Source organism: Schistocerca gregaria, chromosome 8, assembly GCF_023897955.1.
Source record: "Schistocerca gregaria isolate iqSchGreg1 chromosome 8, iqSchGreg1.2, whole genome shotgun sequence".
Taxonomy (NCBI): Eukaryota; Metazoa; Arthropoda; class Insecta; order Orthoptera; family Acrididae; genus Schistocerca; species Schistocerca gregaria.
The window spans coordinates 332650302-332676765 of NC_064927.1; the positions used below are offsets into that span (position 1 = coordinate 332650302).

Sequence of the window (26464 nt, forward strand, 5' to 3'; positions counted from 1 at the left end):
GTTTTGCCAATAATTGCCAAATGCATGCAGCCATTGTCTGCGGAACAGCCCTTAGTTTTAAATGATTACCGCATTGGAAATGGTAACAACAGTGACTGTAAACTTTCAGTTTCAGAGATACTGTGTGTTTATCTTCGAAAGTTGTATTTATTGTATCGAAACCACTTCAGGCAAGTTTTACTGTTCTCTTTATTTTGCTCTTCGCACAACCGTCATCTTTCCCAGAAATGCAAGTACCCATTAACTAACAGTATAACTTCACTGATAATATGTACTTTTTGTAAAACGTGTTGGTAGAACATTACTTTAGTCTTATTATTTTTTGTTAGTAAAAAGAGTCTCACAAGGGGAGGCTACGGCGTTGGGATCAGAGATTTACTTCAAAGTTTGTACGCCTTTAGTCGCCCATTAAAGCAACATAATATGTAAGTATTAAGGTGCAAATATTAAGGAACAGGGACTTGTATCTATGCTTTATAGATATAGAAAAGGCATATGACCGGGTTCCTAGGAGGAAGTTATTGTCTATTCTACGAGATTATGGAATAGGAAGCAAACTTTTGCAAGCAACTAAAGGTCTTTACATAGATAGTCAGGCAGCAGTTACAGTAAATTGAGTTGACGGTTCAGAGTAGTTTCAGGGGTAAGACAAGGCTGTAACCTGTCTCCACTGCTGTTCAAATTATTTATTGATCATATGTTGAAAGACGTCAAGGTATGTCAACACAAAATAAGCAATCTCGCATATGCGGATGACTTAATTGTGATGGCAGATTCGATTGAAAGTTTGCAAAGTAATATTTCAGAGCAAGATCAGATATGTGAGGACTATGGTATGAAGATTAGCATCTCCAAAACGAAAGCAATGTCAGTGGGAAAGAGATATAAACGGATTGACTCCATGAAACCGGGACAGCCCCTTCGGAATCACATGAGGATAGACATGTTCCGGAGCCCCGTGCTATATCTACGGAATTGCTAGACATTTCCGAACCTGTAACGTATCCCAACACTTCTTCTGCCCCCCTTCCCCAACCCTCCCCCCTCCCCCCCCCCCCCCCCCCCGCCCCAGATGGGGAAAACGTGCCACAAGCTGCTGCAGATCGAACCCTGATTGGCCCAATTGTACCAGCGGCATATGTGGTGACGGTAAAAGACATACCGTCAGTTTCCGATTCCGTTGATACTGTATTTCCGCAGGAGCCCCCATTTTGTCCCATGCAGCAGTCGCCTTCCCGCGCAGCTGCAACAAATTCCATTTTTAAGCTGAGCGCGTTCCATCGCGAAAAAATGAAAAAACAGGCAGAAGGTGAACGAGAGGGATCCACTTCATTATTCAGATCAATCCGTTGATTCTGCCATGGACTCTAATCCAAGTAATCAACTGCGTAGTTTGGTTAATTTATAGATGCAGTCCTCTATCTTCCTTAACTTGAATGTGAAGAGAATTATATCCTACTTTAGACTTGAGGTGCTGCTACAAGCTATTTACGATTCAGGTGCAGACGTCATAGTCTTGCAAGAAGCATTATTTAAAAAATTTTCTATTCCTGCCTTTGCTGTTTTCTTTAATGTGGCTCCCGAACTACATACTGGTACTGCGTTATTTTGCAAACAGGGAATACGGCCGAAGAACAGGCTGCACTTTTTGTGACCTAACTTCGATTCTTCTTTATGCTCCTTCAAAATCTGGTGGTGCCACAGATAGTGCGTGTTTTTGTAACGAGGATGTAGTTTATTTATTTCATAAAAGTCCGCAGGCACTTCTGTTAGGCGGAGATTTTAATAGTGTTCAGCGTCGTATACATCAGACCTCTAATTTTAATTTCAGTTAGGAACTAGACGATTTGGTGCGTTCTCCGAAAATACAAGATGCTTGGATCTGTTAATATTCCATTCTCGTCAGGTCCACGCATTTTACAGCTAGCTCTAGTAGTGATAGACGTGACACCCGCTTGTTTCTCTGATCAATGTACCGTAGGTGCAAATTTAATTCATGTGCCGCAAATGGTAAAACTGTACCCGTTCGAGAGATTTGGACCCTTAATTTGCCTTCACACGACCGTATCCTTCTCGTATGGAACGGTGATCACGGAATGCCAAACCTTTGCTTTGGAAAGAGATAATGCATAACGGTGCTGAGAAAGCGAGGGACCTTCGTCGGACCCATGAGTTTTATTATTCAGTTTTACGTCAATTATGGATTATAGATGTCCGCTATGCTAAGGTGAAACTTCTTCAGTTAAAGAGGCTGAGGCGTAGCGCCGTATACCGATCCTGCCTTGGAGGCGGTTAAGTGGGAGATATGTCTCATAGCTGGATAGTGACAGATGGTGACACGAGACTGGACGCGCACGTAATTTATGTATGAACCGATAGGGGACAATATTGGATAGCGGGACTGTGATTTTAGTTTCTATTGTGCCCACTAGAGTCCACTCAAGTAATAGGATGTTTTTCATAAACTGCTCTAGTATTTTCATAAAGTGTTACGCCTTTTTGTGTAGGTAAAATGTTATAAATGTGTTTTAGCAGTATGAATGATGCGCGAGTGTGGTTTAAGGTTAATATGAAGATAATTGTTTAACGAGTTATATAGTGGGATTTAGTGTGGGAACATTTCGAAGAAGTATGGATGTGGACAAAGGGGATTTTTGTAGAATCGATTTGTAAAGTAAGTTTATGGTAAAGAGAAAGTTAATTCAGGTATAAATAACAATAGTAAATAAATTTATGCATAAACAAAACTTCAGCATATTAGATAATTACGTCCGTAAAAAGTGCAGTCGTTAGGTTTACTATTTTGTGATTGGTAATGGATGAAATGCGCCGAGTGACGCGGGAGAATGTTGTTTTGCTATTGGCTGTTGATTAAACTGACCAATGATAAACCAATATTCTTCGCGGGCCTATCTCTGCTGGAAGAGAAGACAGAGTATTCTAGAGTAGTGTGGGAGCCTAGCCATGAAACATGTCGGACGTGTGTAGTAGTAGTTCCGATGGAAATGATGATTTGCCGGATCTAGCAGTGTTTCATACATAAAAAGTGTGGTAAAGCGACGGCATAACTTTTCCGATAGGTGTGTAGAAATTCCGGAATTTTAAAGTGAATTTTGTGACGAGATAAGACATAAATTTCGCATGGCGTATTGAGCAGGTCGGTGGCTAAAAACTGTGACTGCATTATGTACCTACAGACTTAATATTTGGCGAGCATTCTCAATCAAAAGTAATCAGTATTTTTGTAGCTTTTAGGTTTTCGGGAAATGCAACACCGTAAACTTGCTGACGTGAGTGAAAGGGTTTGGGAGTCACTATGTTAAGACTAGCACGGGCTTGGCAGTAATACTTGTTCACCTAAGTTTCAGAAAATATTAATTGAGGACAAAGTTTCCAACCTTTCATTTCGCATGAAAACTTTCTCCCGAAACGTAGTGACTTTCATTGCAGCCTGGTTCACGTCGAAGTGCAGTAGGTTTCGCTCGGCTTCCCTACTGATGATCTGCTGAGACAATGTTCACAGGTAGGTGCAGGTTAGTCGTAAAGGGACGGAAAGAACCGCGCCGCCTCAAGGCAACAACTGAAACTCAGGGTGAGATCAAAAGCTCGCTCCTTCCTACTGAATGGGCTGAGCTTCTTGTAACACATTATCCGGCTGCGGACGCGACGGACACGAGAATGTATCACGTTCCTTACTCATACCGATGGTCACATACCGTCATCCAAAGGTCACATTTCCACAGCGATCTATAATTACTTTACCGAACTTTATTATGACCCTCCTACTGATATGATTGTCCATTATGGGTCTATTCCTCTCCTGAAAAGTGGTCAAATGTGTGTCTATTCCTAAGGCACCAAAATGCTGAGATCATCGGTCCCTAGTTTTACACAATACGTAAACTACATTATACTAAAAACAAAACACAGACCCATGCCAGAGAGAGAGGACTCGAACCTCCCGGCGGAGGGGCCGCGCAATCCATGTCATTGCGCCTTAAACCACGCGGCCACTACGCGTGGCTTCCTCTCCTCCATTGCGTGGTTACTGCCGCATTAAATGATGATATTCTAAGTGACTTTACTTGCTATGATGTACAACGCCTTATTAGTGGTTCACCTTCACAAAACGCCGAGACTCGACAGTATTTCTAAGGAATTTTATGTACATTTCTTGCATCTTATAGATGATACCGTTACTTCACAGGTAAATGAGGTTATCCGAGTGAGTTCGATTCATAATCCCTTCATGTTTGGTAAAATCGTTCTAATTCCGAAGACAACTTGACGTCCAGAAATGGATAAATTCCGCCCGATGACACTGCTTAATTTCGATTACAAAACTGTAGCACGGACGGTCAATAGCAGTTTGTCGATACTGCTAAAGAAAATTCTTGATGTTCGTCAACGCTGTTGGAGCATAGCTTTTTATTGATATTATGAGGCCTTTGCCAGTCACGGTCACGGTTTCTCGATGTAGGCGCTCCATTGGACCGGTCTCAGTCGTATTGCCTGTCAGATATTATAAAACATTTTTACTGCTAGTCACGCATCTGTCGAATTGAATGCACAATGTGCTCCCCAGATAAGACGGGGCTGTTGCTTTTTGTCTTGGTCTTAGAAACTCTGCTTCACCATATTACTGATCAATTATGTGGCTGGAAGGTACTAGGAGAAACCGTCTAGGTAGTAGCGTACGCGGATGATGTTATGGTATTGCTACGTCATGTCGATAATACAGGGTGTTTCAAAAATGACCGGTATATTTGAAACGGCAATACAAACTAAACGAGCAGCGATAGAAATACACCGTTTGTTGCAATATGCTTGGGACAACAGTACATTTTCAGACAGACAAACTTTCGAAATTACAGTAGTTACAATTGTCAACAACAGATGGCGCTGCTGTCTGGGAAACTCTATAGTACGATATTTTACACATATCCAACCATGCGTAGCAATAATATGACGTCTGAATGACATTACCCGAAACCTTTGACAACGTGTCTGGCGGAATCGCTTCACATGCAGATGAGATGTACTGCTTCAGCTGTTCAATTGTTTCTGGATTCTGGCGGCACAACTGGTCTTTCAAGTGTCCCCACAGAAAGAAGTCACAGGAGTTCATGTCTGGCGAATAGGGAGGCCAATCCACGCCGCCTCCTGTATGTTTCGGATAGCCCAAAGCAATCACACGATCATCGAAATATTCATTCAGGAAATTAAAGATGTCGGCCGTGCGATGTGGCCGGGCACCATCTTGCATAAACCACGAGGTGTTCGCAGTGTCGTCTAAGGCAGTTTGTACCGCCACAAATTCACGAAGAATGTCCAGATAGCGTGATGCAGTAATCGTTTCGGATCTGAATAATGGGCCAATGATTCCTTTGGAAGAAATGGCGGCCCAGACCAGTACTTTTTGAGGATGCAGGGACGATGGGACTGAAACATCTGGCTTTTCGCTTCCCCATATGCGGCAGTTCTGTTTATTGACGAAGCCGTCCAGGTAAAAATAAGCTTCGTCAGTAAACCAAATGCTGCCCACATGCATATCGCCGTCATCAATCATGTCCACTATATCGTTAGCGAATGTCTCTCATGCAGCAATGGTAGCGGCGCATAGGGATTGCCGCGTTTGTATTTTGTATCCATAGAGGTGTAAACTCTGGCACATGAGACGATACGTGGACGTTGGCGTCATTTGGACCGCAGCTGCAACACGGCGAACGGAAACCCGAGGCCGCTGTTGGATCACCTGCTGCACTAGGTGCGCGTTGCCCTCTGTGGTTGCCGTACGCGGTCGCCCTACCTTTCCAGCACGTTCATCCGTCGCGTTCCCAGTCCGTTGAAATTTTTCAAACACATCCTTTATTGTATCGCTTTTCGGTCCTTTGGTTACATTAAACCTCCGTTGAAAACTTCGTCTTGTTGCAGCAACACTGTGTTCTAGGCGGAGGAATTCCAACACCAGAAAAATCCTCTGTTCTAAGGAATAAACCATGTTGTCCACAGCACACTTGCACGTTGTGAACAGCACACGCTTACAGCAGAAAGGCGACGTACATAATGGCGCACCGACAGACTGCGTTGTCTTCTATATCTTTCACATCACTTGCAGCGCCATCTCTTGTTGAAAATTGTAACTACTGTAATTTCGAAAGTTTGTCCGCCTGAAAAAGTACTGTTGTCCCAAGCATATTGCAACAAACGGTGTATTTCTATCGCTGCTCGTTTAGTTTTTATTGCCGTTTCAAATATACCGGTCATTTTTGAAACACCCTGTATATCCTTGCTCAATGACATATTAGTCTCCTTTTGTTCTCTGCTTGGGCCTGCATTAACGAACGGAAATGTCATTCCATGGACAACGGTTGTTGCTCGCCACAAGTCATTGGGAATTAATATATAGATCGCTGTCCGATACAAATGGCTGCACAACTGGCAGGAAGTGATGAATCTAATTGAAAAGGCATTCGTGACGATGGGCGTCGTTACCTTAATCTTATCTACAAACCGAATATCTTAGATTCCTACATTTTCAGAAAAATGTGCTAAGTTGCACAAATATTCCCGCTCCCAGCGATGATGGAGCGCAAATCGATGCAATTACCTCGTCGTTTCCCTTGGAAAAGTCATACTTGCGCATTGTGTTGTTTCTATGGCCTCCTAAAGGGGTACAAAGTTTGAAGTAAATCCGTGATCCGAACGTCGTGGTTTCCTCCCGTCAATCGCGTTTATTAGACGACAACGTTGTTAGTACTTTCGGTGAGCAGTCACAAGCCCAACATTTGATACCATTCGTCATTACGGTGAAGCCAAAAGTCACCGCTCCCTTGAGTGTCGTGTGATGATGATGATCTGGTGATCCAAAGTGCTAACGGTATTAACATTAAATTAACGCGATGTAGACTCCTTTTTCATAAACAAGACATAGCTGCCACTGTAGTTCCATAGACAATATTCCTAAAACTACTACCGTTCATTTTCACGCTGTCTTTCAGATATTTTGTATTACGCTGTTCCATTAGGTACTGAACATTACCTGCACTCGATGCATTCATTACACCGACATTAGCAAAGTTAAGGTGTTCCATTTATGTATGTTATCTTCCTTATCAAGGGTTGGAAATGCGAAACTTCATATAGGACTGCAGATACTGGGCTTGGTAATACACCCGATTCCTCTTGCAATTCTACGTTACCTTTGGAAAAGTCATGTTATTCGGCTTCCACATGGATTCTAACGTAAACTGTATTATTGAGCTTTATGTTCTTCAGTACACTAATAGGTTGAGTCAATGTCTCTTTTTGCAGAGCTATTACTACATATTTTCTTGAAACCAATTCAAAAGCTTTCCGAAAATCTATAAAATCTATGAAAACTACTAATTCACAATCATTGCTTCCTCCTGTACCTTCCTAGACCCTTGCAAATGGGTCACTGTGCTAAAATAAATTTTAAAAATCTCTCTGCCAGATTCGAATTTAATGTTTATTACAGTTTTACTTTATGTTGTGAACTTTGTGGGAAGGAGGCTGACAGTTTTTCATGCCATGGCAGATTCTTGTTAGGTAAAGTAAATACGGGATTGTGTCAGACGTGGGAGATTGTTTTTTCTTCAGTAAAATTCTGTAAATAATTTTGCAACTGAAGAGGCTTACACAGTGAATTTTCTACGTTGCTCGATGTACTCACTGACCGATTGATTTGGGCAATGATACTGACGTCAGAGGATGGGGTGATGTACGTGATCGATAACAAAATATATTAGTTAGTAAATGCAGTTCAACCTCGTAGAAGTTTATCTCGAAAAATGAATCACAAAAGAAACGAAGACGAGATTCAGCGCACTGAATATGACATCCACTTCGAGACTTGGCAGATCTAACACGCTTTTCTTCGAATGATGGTGCTCAAATTGATACAATTGTCTGGTCGTTTCCTTTAGAAAAGTAGTTTTCTTCGGCTTCTGTGTGAAGTGGCTGCAAGAGCCCGTCTCCTTGGGGGTTTGGGACTTCCCAGTATCAAAGCCTTGCTTCAGTATTCTTTATACGGCGTACCGTTTTAACATGTACTCGAGCAACTCATGTTAGTACATATAGCTTATTTACGTGTCTTCGAACACAACTAAACGACTATTATACATTTAGGCTTTCGGCCGAAAGGTCCTCTTCCGAAGTAAAAAACATACATTCATACAAGGTATCCATAGTCCAGTCACAGCGATCAGAGATAGCGGTCATGTGTGTTTGTTGTGCTTGTGTTAATATGTGTATGTTTTACACTTTAGATGAAAGTTTTTGGCGGAAAGCTTAAATAAGTAGCAGTCTTTTCCTTGCGCCTTTCTGCTATTCAACGTCTCCCCTGTGTCGTGAAGCAAACTATCCTTTTCGTAAAACTGTCGTTATTCTATTCTCGACATTCCATTGTCTGAAAATCGTTATTAGCTTTTAATCGTTTTGCCTCACTTACGCGGGAGACATCAAGTACTGCACTTTAACTGAATGGTCTCTACTTCACCACAAGATCTTTCAGCATTCGTGCTTACAGACGAAAGCATGACCGAAAATGCAAAGTAGGTAATACATGCAAAACCGTGAAGTTCTTGCAATATTATTAGAGATGCTCTGAGGCCACCACCAACCCCACGGCCAGCGTCTACAGAAGAGGTAAATCACATTTCTTCATGTACTCGTTGGGGTAATCTCTGGCGATATTGGAGTCCACGAATGTGGGAAAATGTCTCGAGGTTCGTTACTTCCTATCGAGCAATGAGATATTACATCGTAGTGACAATGTGCTGGATTACATGTTGTTTGAGATTAAAGTACCTGAAGCTTTGGAAAAAAGCCAGCACTTCAAGACAGCTCATTCAAGTCACTCTGTGGTCTTAAAATCCGATTTGGCCATACAGCTTCCCATAATAAAGGGTACAAAACAATTTAAGTCTACACGAATCTATACGTCGCGCCAACAACTTTTTTTGTGTTCTGCAGAGTTTAATACTAAAATGAAAAGTTGAATCGTTACTGAAAACTAATAGCGGTAAAAATGTATCACGTCCTCTGAGATAAACAAGTTTCACCGTCAACACAAAGAACAATATACAGGGTGGCATGTATACGAAACGTTGCACACTTGCCGACTGTCGTGTGGGGAAAAGCAAGTTCTCCGCTTGCGCGAGGTGTAAACTTTCATGGGTTCATTCTTTCATCAGAAATGCAATTTCGACCTGACTCTTAACATTGTACAGACATGCGTCTCTTAAAGAGAAATCCAGCGTTGTGGTTTTGTTGTGGTCTTCAGTCCAGAGACTGGTTTGATGCAGCTCTCCATGCTACTCTATCGTGTGCAAGCTTCTTCATATCCGAGCAACTAGTGAAACCTACATCCTTTTGAATCTGCTTAGCGTAATCATCTCTTGGTCTAACTCTACGATGATTACCCTCCTCGCTGCCCTCCATGACTAATTTCGTGATCCCTCGTAGATGCAAAGCGTGTCCTGCTAACCGATCCCTTCATCTAGTAAAGTTGTGCCACAAATTCCTCTTCTCCCCGATCCTATTCAGTACCTCCTCATTAGCTTCGTGATTTACCCATCTAATCGTCAGTATTCTTCTGTAGCACCACATTTCGAAAGCTTCTATTCTCTTCTTGTCTAAATTATACATCGTCCATGTTTCACATTCATACATGGCTATATTCTGTACAAATAAATTTAGAAAGTCCTTCCTGACAGTTAAATCTATACTCGATGTTAACAAATTTCTCTTCTTCAAAAACTCTTTCCTTGCCATTGCTCTCTACTTCAACAATCATCAGTTATTTTCCTCCCCAAATAGCAGAACTCATTTACTACTTTAAGTGCCTCATTTCCTAATCCAATTCCCCTAGCATCACTTGATTTAATTAGACTACATTCCATTACCCGCGTTTTGATTCTGTTGATGTTTATCTTATATGCACCTTTCAAGATACTGTCCATTCTGTTCAAATACTCTTCCAGGTCATTTCCTGTCTCTGGCAGAATTACAATGTCATCGGCAAACCTGAAAGTTTTTATTTCTTCTCTCAGGATTTTAATTCCTACTCCCAATTTTTGTTTCGTTTCCTTTACTGTTTGCTCAATATTCAAATTGAATAACACCGGGAATAGCCTACATCTCCTTCTTACTTACTTCCCGATCACTGCTTCAGTTTCATACCCCTCGATTCTTATAACTGCTATCTCGTTCTTGCACAAATTGCAAATAGCCTTTCTTCCCCTGTATTTGACCCTTGCCACCTTCAGAATTTGAAAGAGAGTGTTCCAGTCAACATTGTCAGAATCTTTCTCTAAGTCTACAAATACTAGAAACGTAGGTTAGACTTTCCTTAATCTATCTTCTAAGGTAAGTCGTAGGGTCAGTATTGCCTCACGTGATTCAACATTTCTACGGAATTCGAACTGATCTTCCCCATGCTCGGCTTCTAGGTTTTCCCATTCTTCTGTAAGGAATTCGTGTAACTATTTTGCAGCCGTGAGTTATTATACTGATAGTTCGACAATTTTCACAACTGTCAACATATGCTTTATTTGGGATTGGAATTATTACATTCTTCTTAAAGTCTGAGGGTGTTTCGCATATCTCATACATCGTGCTCATCAGGTGGTTGAGTTTTGTCATAGCTGGCTATCCCAAGGCTATCAGTAGTTCTAATTGAATGTTGTGAATTCCCGGGGTTTTGTTTCGATTTAAGTCTTTCAGTGCTCTGTCAGACTCTTCACGCAGTACTACATCTGCCATTTCATCTTAACTTACGTCCTCTACCATTTCCATGATACTGCCTTCAAGTACATCGCCCTTGTATAGACTGTCTATACACTCGTACTCCTTCCAACTTCTTGCTTTCTTTTCTTTGCTTAGAACTGGTTTTCCAGCTGAGCTCTGGATATTCGTACAAGTGGTTCTCTTTTCCCCAAAGGTCTCTTTAATTTTCCTGTAGGCAGTATCTATCTTACTCCTAGTGATATATGCCTCTACAGCTCTACATCCTTACATTGTCCTCTAGCCATCCCTGGGTAGCCATTTTGCACTACCTGTCGATCTCAATTTTGAGACGTTTGTATTTCTCTTTGACTGCTTCATTTACCACATTTTTACATTTTGTTCTTTCATCAATTAAATTTAATATCGCTTCTGTTACCTAAGGATTTGTACTAGCCCTCGGCTTTTTACCTATCCGATCCTCTGCTGCCTTCACTATTTTATTTCTCAAAGCTACCCATTCTTCTTCTACCGTATTTCTTTCCCCGGTAGCTGTCAATCATTCCCTAATGCTCTCTCTGAAACACTGTGCAACCTCTGCTTCTTTCAGGTTATCCAAATTCATCTTCCTAAATTCCCACCTGTCTGCAGTGTCTTCAGTTTTACTCTACAGTTCATAAGCAATAGTTTGTGGTCACAGTCCACATCTGACCCTGGAAAAGGCTTAGAGTTTAAAACCTGGTTTCTACATCTCTGTCTTACCATTAAATAACCTATCTGAATCCTTCCAGTTTCTCCAGGCCTCTTCCACGTATACAACCTTCTTTTATGATTCTTAAACCAAGTGTTAGATATGGTCAAGTTATGCTTTGTGCAAAATTCTGCCAGGCGGCTTCCTCTTTCGTTCCTTATCCCCATTCCATATTCACCTTGCAGGATCTGTTGAATGGAATGAACAGTTCCATGACTATGGGATATGGATTGAAAGTTTACGAAACAGACAAAAGCAATGGGAAGTAGCAGAAACGAGAACAGGCAGAAACTTAAGATCAGAACTGGGGATCACGGAATAGGACCTCTGCTGCTTAGGTGGCAAAAGAACCTATGATTGGCGGAGCAAGGGCGGTATAAAAAGCAGGTTAGCATTGCCAAAAATGGCAATCCTCTCCAAGTGAAGTGTACTAGTATCAAACATAGGACTTAATTTGAGGAAGAAATTTCTGAGAATGTACCTTTGGAACACAGAATTGTGTGGTAGTGAAACATGGACTGTGGGAAAACCGGAACAGAAGATAATCGAATCATTTTGAGATGTGGTGCGGAAAAAGAATGATGAAACTTGCGTGGATCGATAAGGTAAGGAATGAGGAGGTTCTCCGCAGAACCGGCAAGGAGAGAAATATATGGAAAACACTGACAAGAAATTGATGATAGGGCATGTGACATGTGTTAAGACGTCAAGGAATAACTTCCATGATACTAGACGGAGCTGGAGAAAGTAAAACCTAAAGGGGGACAGAGATTGAAAAACATCCAGCGAATAACTGAGGACGCAGGTTGCAATTGCTACTCTGAAATGAAGAAAGTGGCACGGGAGAGAAATTCGTGGCGTGTGGCACCAAACCAGTCTATAGACTTATGATTAAAAAAAAGTACCCATACCTGGCAACCAGCGAGACAGCAACGGGGATAATAGCCATTTGGCGGCCTCCCAGCAAATACTGCTCGGCAGTAGTGGCAATTTTGAAGAAACCAAAGTAGACGCCGATACCAGAGCAACCCACGAGCATGGCGCTGAAGACGACATAATCTACAACGCCGAAGAGCAAGCGGTCGTTTACTTCGGTGCCGTTCATCATCGAAGGCGTGTCCATCTTTTGGGCTTCAGTGGTCGATTAATGCTTCTATAATTCACCTGTGAACAGAAACCGAAATAAATTTAAGAATGAAATTTATTTTTTTGGCTACGGATAGCGACTTTTACATGTGACACAACCAAGAAGTACAAATAAAGCTGAAAGGAATCTAATGTTTATGTACCGCTTACCATGCGCGTCAATATTCACGAAACTATGGCTACTTTTCTGTAGCGGACAAACAACACGTCTAACGAATTTAAAACTAAGTAAGGTGTAAAATAATGAATTCAGGAAGATTATGTGGAGTTCCGTCGCATAAGCGAAGCACATTTCTCGTCAAAGTGCAAGGAAAGTTGCAGTAATGAACTAAACGAAAGAGGTTAGTAGTTTCAAGCCTCAAAGGTGAAAGTCCAATACAAAGTACTCCTCCTGGTATTGAGCTTGAGCCACGTGAGACGTAACGTACCTTTCATTTCTTGAACGGTTCTAGATATGAAAAAGAGGTTGGCGGGAAATGATAGTACGCTAAGAAACACCTATAGATTTCTTATTTGGTAAAGATTCTTAACAATTGTATCGATCAATATACTGAGGTAATAAAAATTTTAAAGCAGAATGATATACTTTCTTTAATGGCTTCCGAAATTACTGTGATATAACGCCTTTTAATTCTGAGGCTGAAACGTTTCACAAAGTAATCTGAGAAATATTTTAAAATTGTGAAGCAAGTGAGCAGAAATCGCCTAGGGCTTTGTAAACATGCTCGTGCCAAAGTACATCGTTGTATCAAGTCTTTCGAGTGTTTACGTGTCTGCACTGCAGAACTAACAGAAACTGTTAGGTCTATCGGCAGTTCATTTCTGATTCAACATTCCTTCCATGCTCACATGTACACCAGTGAGGAGAAGCTTTGCTTTGCGGTGTTTCCACCGAAACATTCGACTCTGGCCCCATTGGTTTTGAATCTTAGCACATTTCTCGGATGCTTTTGCGAAAGTTTCCAACAGTACTGCTAAAAAGCAGTATATCCGAATTGAGAATTTTTCGGCGTATCTCGATGATGCTGTCTTCTCGGATTATCAGCCAAGTCAAGGAGTCGTTCGACGACAACTCCTTGAAACGTTGCCGCAGAACGATGCCTCGACTCGTCTGGTAATCCGAGAAGACTTCATTATCAAGCGCTATATCATTAAAAAAATACACATTTGTTTCAATATCTCTGTTGATGCCACAGTTCAGAGCATTATCCATACGAAATATTACGCATCCCACAGAAAACTAACTTGTGCGGAAAACCCCGTTTCCATACCTGGAACGGTTCACGAACGGACTCACTCTTTACACTCACGGCGTATTGACGACACGAAACAGATGCGAGAATGAGATTTTTCACTCTGCAGCGGAGTGTGCGCTGATATGAAACTTCCTGGCATTTTAAGACTGTTTGCCGGACCGAGATTCCAAATCGGGACCTTTCCCATTCGCTGGCAAGTGCTCTACCATCTGAGCTATCCAAGCACGACTCACGACCCATCCTCACGGCTTCATTTTTGCCAGTACTTCGTGTCCTACCTTCCAAACTTCACAGAAGCTCTTCTGCAGTTGCGATCACAACTGTATCCTAATAGTTTAGTGGTCCAGTACGAGACCCTCACCCTCCCACAACGCAGGAGTTGTTTAGGTCCGTATCAGGTGCCTCACAGATTGATGGCCGTGGACCACAATCCAAGAAATTATAGAGTGTCTTTTCAAAGCAACCGATAGGTGGATGGTAGCTACTGAGCATAGATCAGTTAAAACAAAGAATCGAATGATAGATCCGATAACCTGTAGCCACTGATTGGACCCAAGTTTCAGTGTGATCTGGTGCCAACAGTGTGTGTTTCCACTGTTAATCTTGTGGTTGCTCCAGGTGCACTGAGGTTACATTGTTGCAGGTGCATTTCGTGTATAAAAATCTTGTGGTAAGTGATTGGCTTACCTAACAAAGGAGATATCTCGGTATTAGCCCGTATTCGGACAGGATATTGCTTATGTATTTTTGAAGAAAGTGGTCATAGAAAGGAAGAAATGGGTGCACGGTACAAATTTATACTCCAGTAACACAGAAAAAATTGTCTATCACACCGTACTGAATTTTACGGCACACACCTTATTACCTACTAGTATACAGGCTTATATTTAATAATGCAAACGACAAACGAGGGAACTTATTTGTATAAGAATCTGAAAGGCACTTGGATGCAAGAGAATTTTAATCTGTAATGCCACAGAGGTGACAAGTTACTGTGGATGAAAGAACGCCAACAGTGGAGAAAACACTGCTGCAAATGTATGATATGTTTGTGTGTGATTTGGTATATATATATATATATATATATATATATATATATATATATATATATATATATATATATATATATATATATATATGTGTGTGTGTGTGTGTGTGTGTGTCTGTGTCTGTGTATTTGGTGTATTTCCCACGATAATCGCAGAGCTTAGAAATCCGTTCTGCTTGAGAGGGGTTTGCGCAACCTGGTGCTAATATCGATCCAAGAGTGGATAAGTTGCTCGGCAACGTGGTTTTGCTGTTTGTATGTCATTTGAGCTAGGAAAATAACATCATAAATCCAGATTTGCAAGATGTAACCTTTGATTATAGCGGTCTAAAACTGTGACCACTTTCACGAGGAAATTCTAGGTGGTGTCGTCTAACTGGAACACGTTCTTGGATTTAAAACCGTGGAAATCTCTGGGAGTAAATGAAGTAACGTAATAAATTTGAACCACAAAACCTATCCGAACTGTATCTCTTGTCGTGGCAGAAGTAGCTGACCGCTGATGATGTCCAGATGCAGCGCCTGAAGTTCCTCAAACGCCAGCGATTCATATCGCTCGACATTACGCTTGAAATTTCCTATTTGTATGTATAGAATGGCAGTGCTGGAAAAACTATTACACAATTTGATTTTCAAACAGTTGAACAAAACTGATCGTACTCAGACTGTTCACTCGTTAGTTATTCTGATCATCACTAAACTGACACACAATATATTTAGCGCAACGCAATTTGACTTTCAGTAATTCCTACAAAAGAATGGCCCTGACTAACAATAACCTATACCTTTCATGAATCACTTACCTCACAAAAATCTTCGTTACTCCAACTACTGCAGTACAGCGAGCGCCAATACCACCAGCTAAATAAAAGATTCTAACTACTGACGGCACTAACTACTGAGAGGCATAGTTAGCAGACGAAAGATTTTGATAGAGAACAAACAATGTATTTACCTTAACAGTGTTGAAAAGTCATAATATATATATCAGTTCATGACATCCAGTCTTACAAATTTCCTTTTTCTGACGGACACACGTCCAGATCGTCCGCTCATAGTAACCCCTCAAAACTCTGCCGGCAACTCTCTCCCCTCATCCACCATTGCTAACTGTTGACATCCAACTGCCTAACACTACACAAGCAAATATTCCAACAATGAGTCCAACCAGCCACAGACTGCTCACAGCGCAGTCAGCGATTTTCATACAGAGCACTACGTGGCGTTACCAACGTAATAACCTAAACAGCCTACTTACACACTCTACTAGTGGTTGGTTCCTAATTGTTTTGTTCAGTTGATAAATTTATTTAAAGATGGGTGACTGAGTTAAACTTAGCAAGAAGCATGTCCATAGAAATAACTCAATTCTGTCATCAGAGACAATTTTGGCGACTGAGTATGGCTTATTTTTCGATTCGCTCTACCCGATGGGTACGTGTAGACCTTCCAGTTAATACACATCCAGCAAGGCTGGTACGTTTTACAACTATCACAAATGTAATAACTAATTATGTTTCTGATAATTAATTTGCTAAATGTGAATAACCGACGCAAATTTCCATATGTCACACTGTCTACATCCCTTTATCATAGTTTCCTAATAACCAGTTCTGCTAAAGAACCTAAATGTTTAATAAAAGAACCACAGTGTGTTTCATCGAGTAATTTGTATACTATTGTTATATTACGTAAATAGAAGAAAAGAAATAGGGTGAAGTGTTCCAAATTATTAGTTAAGCACAGTGAACAGAATACCAACGGGAAAGAAAACACATTTTACTAGTAGCAAGCTTCTAGAACAACGAAGTTCCATAACTTTTTCTCTTCTCGTCCCTGTAACAGAACAAACAATTCAACATTTAACACATTCTGGGTATCTACAGTCAATGATGTGTTAGGGAAAAATATTCATAGATAAATCATCACTTACATATTAAATATTGATGGCAATAAACCGAGAGTTGTGAATAATATTTTTTCGTCTTAGAGTCATCTTTGTAGTAGCTATTCGAGGAGTTTCAAATACAAGACAGAACACATTTACAAGCAAAATCTGTCACAACTATCCACCACAGTTTGCGAAGAACTGTAGTATTTGTTGCTACAATATTGCAGGACTGTAAATGTGTCACAAAAAGCTTTGCCCGATTGTCCAGTAACATAAAATGACTGACTAGCGGCAAAGTGGATTTTATATCGAAACTGAAATATTTTTTTGTACAGCTGTTTCTGTTTCACGCATGTGTTATAGAAGAGAAATTTGAGCAGATAAAACTAGCAAGAAGAATAATGTGCAAGAATGATATGTCACAGACACGACAACACGTCCAGGAAGGACTAGATTTATTTATTTATTTATTTTCAGAATCGCGATGTTACCTGTGTGCCATTTTCCAATAATAATTCGCCGTTAAATGGACAATTTTAATTCTTTAGTGTTAAGAGGACATAGTAGTTCATTTCGATTTACTGCGTACAAGACTCATGACATCAACATAATATAAGCGTAACTGCAAATTAATGAAATTTCGATTCCGAAAACGTAGCTATAGAGAATATAACTATGCAACATATTTACACAGACACTGATTTTACTTGTCTTAGTTGTAATCCAACTTATTATTTATACCAGAAGTAGCTCTGAAACGTAAGTCAGTGGGAACTATTTTCTAAGTTACAGTATTTCCCTTTACATGCTTCGTGTTTTTTTTTTCCTTCTGAAGAATATTTACTTTTCTTTCGTTATGTGGTCTTCTATAATAATCATAATTATCTTAATATTTCGAAGATATTTTGCTTATTAATAAAAACCTGTTGTATTATTTCCACAGACTATCGTGGCAGTGACACACTGATGACCAGTATGTCCGACTAAGAAGTAACTGCATGAGACTAGCCAGGTCATAAAAAGTTTGTTATTACAATGAAATCTTTGGGTCAATTACTTTCCAAAGAGAGCCATATACAGTGACGAGAAACATTATTTCATGCATAAATAGTCTATGGTGACGATCATGAATAATGTTAGTGGTCATGAATAATGTTACAGGTAGAAAAAAACAATAGTAGAGGGAAAATTCAATATGAGAAGTGAATCAAAACCATGAGAATGAAGTCTACAATTAGCATGACAAATTCTTAACTATAGTATTTTAATAGAGTAACGTGAGGTTAATTTTGCAAAGAATACAAATTATGAGAGATATACAATGCTGAAAAGTAAACAATGTTCACAGAACGGAAGCAAATCCTTCTATTAACTGAAAGACAGGCTGTTGAAAGGCACAAGAAAGCAGGAGATAACTAAAATAAAAAAACAAGGAACTAAATGAAAATACAGAGAAAAAAGAAAGCAACGAGGAAAGGTTTCAGGATTATTCAGGAAATGCTGCCACTGTTACACTAAATCAGAATACGGAAATCGAAATTACAAGGTATGGCAGAAACGTTTTTAGTACTTTAGACCTTTAGGTACACGAATGTTTCTGTTCATTATTTTACGACACTCCTGCACCATGGTATTATGGATACGAACACGGAATTAAAGAAAGATAGCTTGAAAGACATTCAGAATATCGACAATGTGTGATCGAAACAAAGTTAAGGGAAGGGAAGTAAGAAATAACTAACGAACCATGAAAGTCTTCTGCCAGGAATAGTCTTTCGAAATTACGCTATTCATTAATACACCAGCAAGAAACATTTGAATGATTCCGAACAAAATATGTATCGCCACTTTCCCCCCTTCTCCTCCTCCTCCTCCTTCTCCTCCTTCCTTTGCTTGTATTGTACCACCTTTCTTTTTGTTTCCATCTCACACCTTTCAACTCATGTCCTGTCCTGCCAGTGACTTGAGTATGAAATCTACGTCTTCTAATTTTTATTCATTCTCTTGCTTTTAGTGGAGTAATATAAGCTGTGTTTTTTCAACTCTAACCGCCACTGTACGTCCTGTATTTACGTTATAGTTATTTGGAAATGTTTCACCCTTATTAAGTACCTAAAGTATTATAATGCGTGTCGTAATGAAGATATGTCGAGATCGTAGAAAGCATCGTTAGATTCCGGAGACGGTGCGATGGCCCTAATCTTGCCAGGATAAATAAATCAATAAAGTCTGGGAAAATAAAGAATTCGAGTAAAATATCTAAATTTGTGACGACGAGTAGCGACGTTTGAGTCCGATTTCCCGTTGTACATTCATTTAAAAGCTTCGCTACGTAGCGTAAGTGAAATGATTAACTTCATTTAACTGCAGACCGAAAATCAGACACGTGATACTCAGTCGCAAAGACTAAAATTAGTAGTGACAGCCACTTATGAATGACTTCAAGGCTACAAGCCAAGCGTTCCTGGTACGCAGATACACAACGAACAATGACTCGTTATGTAAAAGTATGCACAGAGTGTAAATTTATAGTAGTGGAAGGTAAATAAATAGTGCGTGTGTGTTGTGTGAACGCTAGGTAATCTCAGAGCACGTCACTGCCGCTTATAACCATTGCCCCTGAGGGTAAAGGTCTTCTGCAACTAGTTAACACACGTTGTTACGCTGCTACAGCAAAGAGAGATAGTAACGCACGGAAAAGAACGGAAAATATGGGAATACATAGTTGAGCCAAGTTTCATCGGCACCGACCTTACGCATATCAGTACCTTGGAGTACTTTCTGAATCGCGCTTTTCTCTCTCTCTCTCTCTCTCTCTCTCTCTCTCTCTCTCTCTCTCTCTCTCTTCTTCAAATAGCGTACAGTTTCGCGTTTTATCAGTGTAAGTGTATTCAGATACTGCCGTTAATTTTACTTTTGCCGTAGCAGACGCTTGTCTGTTGTAATACTCGGTAGCTATACAAGACTTCTAAGTCAACCTTTTACTACGCATTTATATATTTTACATACCCTTGTAACATACCGGGTGATCAAAATGTCAGTATAAATTTGAAAACTAAATAAATCACGGAATAATGTAGATAGAGAGGTACAAATCGACACAATTCTTGGAATGACATGGAGTTTTATTAGAACCCAAAAAACACAAAAGTTCAAAAAATGTCAGACAGATAGCGCTTCATCTGGTCAGAATAGCAATAATTAGCATAAAAAAGTAGGACAATGCAAAGATGATGATCTTTATAGGAAATGCTCAATAGCCGGCCGGTGTGGCCGTGCGGTTCTAGGCGCTTCAGTCTGGAACCGCGTGACCGCTACGGTTGCAGGTTCGAATCCTGCCTCGGGCATGGGTGTGTGTGATATCCTTAGGTTAGTTAGGTTTAAGTAGCTCTAAGTTCTAGGGACTGATGACCACAGATGTTAAGTCCCATAGTGCTCAGAGCCATTTGAACCATTTTTTGAAATGCTCAATATGTCCACCATCATTCCTCAACAATAGCTGTAGTCGAGGAATAATGTTGTGAACAGGACTGTAAAGCATGTCCGGAGTTATGGTGAGGCATTGGCGTCGGATGTTGTCTTTCAGCATCTCTAGAGATGTCGGTCGATCACGATACACTTGCGACTTTAGGTAACCCCAAAGCCAATAATCACACTGACCTGGGAGGCCAAGCATGACGTAAGTGGCGGCTGAGCACACGATCATCACCAAACGACGCGCGCAAGAAGCCTTTCACGCGTCTAGCTATATGGGTGGAGCGCCATCCTGCATAAACATCGTACGTTCCAGCAGGTGTTTATCAGCCAGGCTGGGGATGATGCGATTCTGTGACATATCGGCGTACCTCTCGTCACGGTAGCAGCTACAAAACCATAATCACGCATTTCCTCGATGAAAAAAGGCCCGATAACGGTAGATATGGTAAAACCAACCCATACCGTGACTTTCCCGTCGTGCAATGGAGTTTCCACGACAGTTCTAGGATTTTCGGAAGCCTAAATTCTGCAGTTCTGGGCGTTGACACACCCTCGGAGCGTGAAATGAGCTTCGTCGGTCGACAACACGTGACTCAACCAATCCTCATGTTCCGCCATCTTCTGAAATGCCCACACCGCAAACACCCTCGGCTTCACTCGCTTCACTACATCGCCAGGTAACAGTTCATGATGCGGACGGATTTTGTACGGATAGCATCGGAGGGTACGCCAAAGTTTCAACCAAACAATAGTGTATGGAATGCCGGTGCGACCTGTGCCTGCACGAGCGGTGACTTCCCCTTGTATAGACGAACCCGCTAAGGTCTCCATTTCTTCCTGAATTGTCTCAACAGCATTACGCCTTGTGCTCGGTCGGCCACTACGGGTCTATCGTCTAAACAACCCGTGGTTTCGAACTTCGAAATCATTCTGGCCACAGCTGCATTTGTCAACCCGCTCGAACCCCTTCCTATCTATAGGATCGTAAAGCTGAACTAGCACATTCCCCATTCTGATAATTCGGCTTCACTAAAAGCGCCTTTTCAGGTAACGTCAACATGCTGCGGCTGCAGACCCATTTGATTCTCTCTCTCACTGCAGCTCCTTTTATACAGGATTGTCATGCGCAGTCACTGAAGCTTTCCTGCCCAGCTCAATCCGTCGGACATTTTGTGAACTTTGTTTTTTTTTGTTCTAATAAAACCCCCATGTAATTCCTAGCATGTGTGTCAATTTTTACCCCTCTATGTACATTATTCCGTGGTTTATTAAGTTTTCAAGTTTATACTGACTTTTTGATCACCCGGTATATTCCATCGTTGAAAGTCACCGCTTCGTTCTCTTTATCCTGACAAGGCTTTGTACTGTAAACGTGATTCTCATGTTGTTTCGTCCAACACCAAGCTTTCCATATGTTTGTCTGCTGTTCATTATCGTCAATTCTTCCTCCACCAGTGCATTTCCTCCTCCTTGTTTACAGAACTCTTTACTGAAATTATATTCTTTCTCAACAGCCATAACCACTCCCATCGCAATATCCTCCTTCTTCCTTAAACTATGCGCTTGTCATAATGCACTGACGAAAAGAACTCGTAAAAAAGTTAATGTACAGAAACTTGGGAATACATTTACCGAGGTACATGCATAACTCATTACCATTGCAATATCATAGGCTAATGTAAGTGCTAGACAGGTCATTGGAAATGTGACATGCTATTACAACGATAACCGGTGGAACCACCATGGCGCGGGCGTTGAATGCAAGGAAAAAAAAAAAAAACGCGCATGCATTGCGTGTACCGGTGCCGGATTCAGTTCGTGGGATGTAGTACCATGCCTGTGGCACTTTGTCAGTAAATACAGGAACTGTTGTTGCTGTTTGTGGATGACGCTGGAGTTGTCGTACGATGATTTCCTGTGTGTGCTCTACTGGAGATGGATCTGGTAATCGAGCAGGCCAAGGCAATATGTCGACACCCTATAGAGCATGTTGTATTACAACAGCGGTATGTGGAAGAGCGTTATTCTGTTGGAAAACAGCCCCTGGAATGCCGTTCATGAATATCAGCACATCAGGTCTAGTGACCAGAATAATGTTCAGAGTAGCAGTCAGAGTGCTTGGGATAATCACGAGAACGTTCCTGCTGTCATAAGAAATCACACCTCCGAACATAACTCATGGTAGTGTAAGTCCAGTGGGTGTAGCATGGAGGCAGAATTGTTGCGGGCCCTAAACTGGCTCCTCCCTAATCAACACACGGACATCACTGGCCCCGAGACAGAACCAACTGCCTTCAGAGAACACAATAGATCTTCATCCTGCCCCCAACTGATCTCTCGCTTGACACCGCTGCAAATGACGGTGGTTTGGGTCAGTGGAATGTACGCTATGGAATGCACTCTGCAGGGCGTCTAGCTCGGAGCTGCCCTTGAAATGACCGATTTGTAACTGTTCGTTGTGTTACTTTGGTGTCAGCAACTGTCCAGATTGGTGCAGCAGATGCAGTACGACGCCCCACAGCCATACACCGAACACAATGGCTGTCACGAGCCCCGTGTTTTTTGCGACCGTTCATTCTCGCGACCACCGCTGCCGGCAATCGTATACTGTGGCTACATTTCATTCAAGTCTATCTGCAGTATCGCAGAGGGAGCATCCAGCTTCTAGTAGCCCTATTACGCGACCTCGTTCAAACTCCGTGAGGTGCTGATACTGTCGTCTTTGTCTCCTCCAAGGCATTCCACCTAATAGCTACTCATCACGTCCAATCTCAAAACGCAACTGACGGTAGCCACAGTTACAGCGTGTATGTAAAGTAAACCTTATTTTCATCCTCATAGTAGCGCAACTAGTGTAACTCTAATATGACTGGTGTGAAATCCGAATAGATACCATCTTGGAGATGTAGAAACATGCCCGCCAACTTTCTTTTTTGTCGCACAACTCGTTCTTGGTGTTGCGATTCCTTTTCCGTCAGTGTACTAAACAATGCCTCAGTACTGCTAAGCTAATCAATATCATTCACAATGCCTGTTGTTACTACTACTACTACTACTACTACTACTATTATTATTATTATTGCGATCTGAACTTCTCCTGGCGTATTTTCAATTTGAACAGGTCTCGGGTATCCGACCGGGTAGCGTCGTAATTTCTACACAATATTTCGGCAGACGTAAACGCTGCCGATTTCAGGTGGTTCCTGACGAATGCTGTGCTGTTCCTCTCGGTGCCCTATATATACTTGCCGTTACCCCCTCCACCTTTCCTCTCCTGGTTGCTCTTGGTTCGGCCGGCGCAGCGGCTACTGGAGTTGGTGACGGAAGCGCCGCCTGGGTCTGATCTGGGGTCTGAAGTCTCCCAGGTGCCGCTATCGGAGGCGGTCCTCGATCTCTTGGGCCGCATCTTTCGCTCCAGGCTGAGTGCAGGGTTCCAAGCCTGACTATGTTGAAGGCCGCTGTCTTTATTAATTAGATCGTCCTGTAGTCGGATTTCGATGGACTCATTAGTAACGCAGTCCCAGGAGGACTGACAAAGTATTTTTGTTTTTTCATAGTCCATAGTATAGCCAGTCTTTATACAATAGTTAGCCACGGCTGATTTAGTGGCCTGGCGTAATCCGGTATGGCGCTTGTGTTCGCGGCACCTCTCTTCTACAGTGCGGACTGTCTCCCCAGTGTATGATTTTCCGCAATGACAGGGAATTTGATAAACGCCTGGTTTTCGAAGGCGTAGGTCGTCTTTAACTGAACCCAGTAGAGTCAAGGTTTTTGCAGGGGGTCGGAATACACATTTCACGTTGTGTTTCCCCAGGATTTTGCCGATTTTTCTTGAGGTGTTTCCGACAAACGGAATGCACTCTTGTATTCTTCTGTTTCTTCTTCTTGTTCTCTTGGCGCAGTCTGTCTAAGTGCTTGTCTTATTTGCTTCTGTTTGTACCCACTTTTCCGAAATGTTGTCTCTAGCTGCTGCAGTTCTTAAGGAAGGCTCTCCTCGTCGCAGATCGTTCGTGCCCTGTTAACAAGCGTGCGCAAAACGCCTTCACGCTGGTAGGTGTGGTGGCAACTAAAGACATTTAGGAAGAAATCGGTGTGTGTAGGTTTTCTGTATACACCATGTCCCAGCTTGCTGTCAGGTTTCCGTTTCACCAGGACGTCAAGAAACGCTCGTTATTCCCAAAGATTGTGCTCTTTTATAGTTGCACCGTTGTACATTCGAATCAATGGCTACGTGGTAGGACACTGTACTCCTATCCTGGAGAACGTATTTTGAGATCACCAAAGGACCAGCAGGATTTAGATTATATGTGCCTCCCGTAAATCGTCCAAAAGAAACTGAGGCATGGTTCCTTGGAAAAGGACGCGTACGCTTACTTTCATCGTCCGATATCCTAGCTCCTGCTAGACCTTTGATGTCCCTAAACCCTATTCTTCTTTATCTTCACAAAAAGGAGAAATGTGAGGAAAAGATAGTCACAATTCAGGTTTAAGTCCAATCAGATAAAAGCAGCTGAACCATATCTAGTGAGCTCTAAAACACAAATAAGAAGAGCGTACTTTGTTGTTTTTGCTACGATGCTGTGAATGTGGCATACATCCTGCGTTTCGGTATCGGAGGAGTCTGTTCTACATAACACAGCTATTTCTGCTCTCCACAAGCCACTCGACAGTGTGGTGCAGCGTACGTTTCGTACCACTATCACTTTCGCCTTTCCTGTCCGATTCACGAATAGTGTGAGGCAGAACGCCTGTCAGAAGTTCCGTACTAATTCGAATTTTTCAGAATATACAGTTTTGGTTATGTTACGGAATATATGTGTGAGGAACTAATAGATAGGAACTTTGCAAACAGATTAAAGATGTTTGCAGCGCCAGGACTCCAACCCAAAAAACTGTCTTACTGCGGACAAACCTCTTACCAACTAAGCTATCCAAATATGACATGTAACCCACCCTCGCAGTCTCAGTTATTACTGTTCCTCTCCTACTTCAGAAACCTCACAGAAGCTCCTTGCAGCCTAATGGGTATAGCAGTCCTGTAAGAAAGGAAGGTTGAAAACGACGAAAACACTGGTGAAGTGTTCATTCAGGCAACTATTTTTACGGTGTGTCTAACAATGTCAGTTCTCTGTATTATCATTTATTACTGAAGTGTCAGTCGAGCATGGTTTTCTGTGTAGTTTGGAGATTAAAAACTGCGACAGGCTCTGTGTATCGTGTCTGAATAGATCAGTGGGTAATAGCTTCCCCCATGTAAGACCAGGTTCCGGTTTCGGGTCGCAGTATGACGACAGTTTTAATCTGTCAAGAATATTACGGCAGCGTTCCGCGTCTCTCCAAGGCACACGTATTTATAGTCGAAGGATTCTTAGAGTTTGTCTTTGTGTACGTTCTCGAAAATTCAACATTAGACATATCCATGTTGCACAGTGCCTCGTCTCTATAAACTTACACTCATGGTGGGTAAACATTTGTGCGACGCCCTCACATACGGTGAACGATCCCGCGGCCTATCTCGCCGCTTGGCTTCTGAAGTTCTCTGGCGCATTTCTTAATACTTTCTAGTAAGGGTCGCACATTACCAAGCAATATTCGAAAAACTGCATAACGACAGTTTTATTTGTTAAATTCTTCTTTGCCTAATTAATTCGCGAATCCTATAGTCTGTTACCTCCATTTTCTGCAAGTAGCTTAGTGTCGTCGCTTCTTCTGGCGTATACTTATAGATATTTAACGGCTCCCACCATGATCACCAGTAGCGTAGTTAAAAAATAATACATTTTTCTGCTTATTTATAAGCAATACGTAACATTCGTTTATGCTGAGGTCCACTGTCTGTCTCTTTTGCACCAATCTTCAAACCTCTTTGGGTATTTTGCATGTGGGCTACATTTTGGTAGGCTATTTCCGTGGCTGACTGTATAAAATATAAATTAAAAATGTAACGTAATCGGCCATTTACTTCTAGTTTCCATGTTACGCCATGTTTCAGAGGCTTTGATACATAATCGGTGGCATTTCAATTATTCGGCTAAGGCGCACTCCTCCCGGGACACCAACGATGTGGAAATATCAGCAATTCTGTATGTCTTAGTTTTGTACTTTGCTTAGTGCACTGCCAGTGGTGTTCGCATTCCCACTGTTTT

The 26464-nt window shown here is 41.6% G+C and overlaps 1 protein-coding gene across 2 annotated transcripts in view; it reads right to left on the reverse strand.

Annotated features, from left to right (window-relative positions):
* LOC126284566 (sodium-coupled monocarboxylate transporter 1-like) overlaps nt 1-26464 on the reverse strand; it is a 420449-nt gene that overhangs the window by 147445 nt on the left and 246540 nt on the right. The window contains exon 2 of one of the 2 annotated variants that reach the window (XM_049983577.1): nt 12412-12664. The exons of the other annotated variant lie outside the window; for it this stretch is intronic. Coding sequence (XP_049839534.1) covers nt 12412-12623 — 212 coding nt within the window. The 5' untranslated portion in view covers nt 12624-12664. The remainder of the gene's footprint in view (nt 1-12411; nt 12665-26464) is intronic. 2 annotated transcript variants of the gene reach the window in all.